We start from the raw sequence: 741 nt of genomic DNA on the forward strand, positions 1-741 counted from the left end.
AAGACCGAAGTCGATTTCACTTCAAACAGGATCGGGCTGAACCTGGGAGGGCGTACTTACTTCTCGGCGGCGGACGACGACTTCGTGAGCAGGCTGTACAGGCGGTCAAGACCGGGTGAGTCCGGGATGGGGAACTCGCTGCTGAGCACGCCACGGTGCCAAGCTGAGGGATGCAACGCGGATCTGAGCCACGCCAAGCACTACCACCGGAGGCACAAAGTGTGCGAATTCCACTCAAAAGCATCGACGGTAGTGGCCGCCGGACTAAGCCAGCGCTTTTGCCAGCAATGCAGCAGGTTTTGTTTGTGCTCCCTAAAGTTGCAACCTTTTTTGCTTTGACGATATTATCCATCATTTGAGTTTTAATTTCACCCGTACGTACACCTCCTCTCACCTTTTAGTATTATAGTATCATCCCTTCTCCATGGCCATGGGATGTGGGGGCATCTTCGTCCGTCCGTACAATCCATCCTATAATGCATGTTGTTCCCATCTACTACTTAGATTATTATACTTAAATAATAATAATTAATCAGCTTAATTACTCTTCTTCTTTCTTTAGATGATATGAGATCGATCATCACAATTCATAATTAGTTAGTTAATTAATCATTGAGAGAGTTCGTACGTGTGTGTGTCGGATCCCGATATATGTTATGTATGAATGGCTTTCTCGATTGTCCTTTTCAACCAAAATTGATCGATCTCTCTCTCTCTCTTTTTTTTTTTTTTTTTTTTTTT

At 44.5% G+C, this 741-nt stretch overlaps 1 protein-coding gene across 1 annotated transcript in view; it reads left to right on the forward strand.

Moving 5' to 3' along the window:
• LOC104773541 (squamosa promoter-binding-like protein 8) overlaps window positions 1-741 on the forward strand; it is a 5,215-nt gene that overhangs the window by 3,796 nt on the left and 678 nt on the right. The window contains exon 2 of the mRNA XM_010498179.1: window positions 4-296. Coding sequence (XP_010496481.1) covers window positions 4-296 — 293 coding nt within the window. The remainder of the gene's footprint in view (window positions 1-3; window positions 297-741) is intronic.

The sequence above is a fragment of the Camelina sativa genome, unplaced genomic scaffold (genome assembly GCF_000633955.1).
Source record: "Camelina sativa cultivar DH55 unplaced genomic scaffold, Cs unpScaffold00566, whole genome shotgun sequence".
Taxonomy (NCBI): domain Eukaryota; kingdom Viridiplantae; phylum Streptophyta; class Magnoliopsida; order Brassicales; family Brassicaceae; genus Camelina; species Camelina sativa.